Below are 1,251 nucleotides of genomic sequence, written 5' to 3'. Positions count from 1 at the left end.
CTAAACACACTTGTCATTCAGGCATTTCCACATTTTTAGCTTATTTCAAACTTTCAAAGCCTTTCTGAATAAATGCTGGTTTCAGGTCCCCAGCGTTGCATTGTCTGCTTTTGAGCTCTCACCAAAAGTCACATGAAAAGTGGAACTATAGACAGCATATTCTACATTAGCTGCTGAGGCTTTCAAGAAGAATTCTCATTAGAGAAAACATGAAGTTTCTTATTCAGTGTGTGAGGGCGTGTTAATACTGACCTGGTTACCTGGTATGAGAGTGATTTGAGTTGTTAGAAGAAACAATAGGAAAAATTTTATTTTAGGAAGTGTTATTTCAACAGGAGGATTTTAAACATGTGTTTGAGTATGTTTGTCTTTTAACCTCAGCACTCCACACCCCCAAGTGCCTATGGGTCCGTCAAAGCCTACACCAACTTTGACGCCGAACGGGATGCTTTGAACATTGAAACGGCCATCAAGACCAAAGGTAGGCAGTACGTTTGTCCTCATCTTGCCAGGGTCTGACTGAGGCATGTTTAGTTGTCGCTTTATTGTCCCTCAAATCTCCATACACTGTTCATTTGAAATTGTCATTGAGCTTTAATGGAGTGGATCCAGACTTAGCCCACCCTACACCTCCGTCCTTCCTTCCTGCCTCCCTCCTCCCCCCCTTTCTCTCTCCCTCTCTCCTGTCTTTGGAGAGAAGAAGATCTAAAACATGAGATGGTATTTTCACCAAATAGTTCAGTAAAAGGGAAACAGGCTAAGAGCCAGACTTGACTCCATGGGCGTGTGCTTTGGGCTTGGCTCTGCACTCTGAGGCCTCAGTCCATCTTAGACTTTTAAAAAGGAAGAAGTTGGTCATGGTGATCCCTCAGGGCCTTTCTCCTTCGTTGCATTTGTTGGAAAAATTTATTGCTTTGCTCTTAGAGTGATCTAGTGAGATAAAAATTCAGACTTTTTTTTAACCCTGTAAATTATACTCCTTCTTAGGCCTGGAGCTCAAATTAGAAGATTTGTCACAGTGAGTGTGTTTCCTCGATTTCCAGGATGAGTAAGAGAGGACTAGGAGACATAAAAGTTTCCCTTTTGAAATGAAACACAATAAAGCATTTAATTGGTTCGAATTGAGCTAGAACTTGTCAGGTCATTGTGTTGCTGGATCTACAAAAGTAGATGTTCAGACATTTTTTGGCTTATGTTCAGGATGCAATCTTTGGGGTCACCCGAATCCCTGATAGCATTGCCATTATTGTG

The 1,251-nt window shown here is 41.6% G+C and overlaps 1 protein-coding gene across 2 annotated transcripts in view; it reads left to right on the top strand.

The window, feature by feature from the left end:
• Positions 1-1,251, top strand: part of ANXA2 (annexin A2) — a 47,468-nt gene that overhangs the window by 13,732 nt on the left and 32,485 nt on the right. For both annotated transcript variants that reach the window (XM_008583158.1, XM_008583159.1), the window contains exon 3: positions 382-481. In XM_008583158.1, the coding sequence (XP_008581380.1) occupies positions 382-481 (100 nt within the window). The remainder of the gene's footprint in view (positions 1-381; positions 482-1,251) is intronic.

The sequence above is a fragment of the Galeopterus variegatus genome, unplaced genomic scaffold (genome assembly GCF_000696425.1).
Source record: "Galeopterus variegatus unplaced genomic scaffold, G_variegatus-3.0.2 Scaffold2841, whole genome shotgun sequence".
NCBI classification, from domain to species: domain Eukaryota; kingdom Metazoa; phylum Chordata; class Mammalia; order Dermoptera; family Cynocephalidae; genus Galeopterus; species Galeopterus variegatus.
The sequence above is the reverse complement of the archived record's forward strand: the minus strand, read 5'-3'. Positions and strand labels throughout refer to the sequence as shown.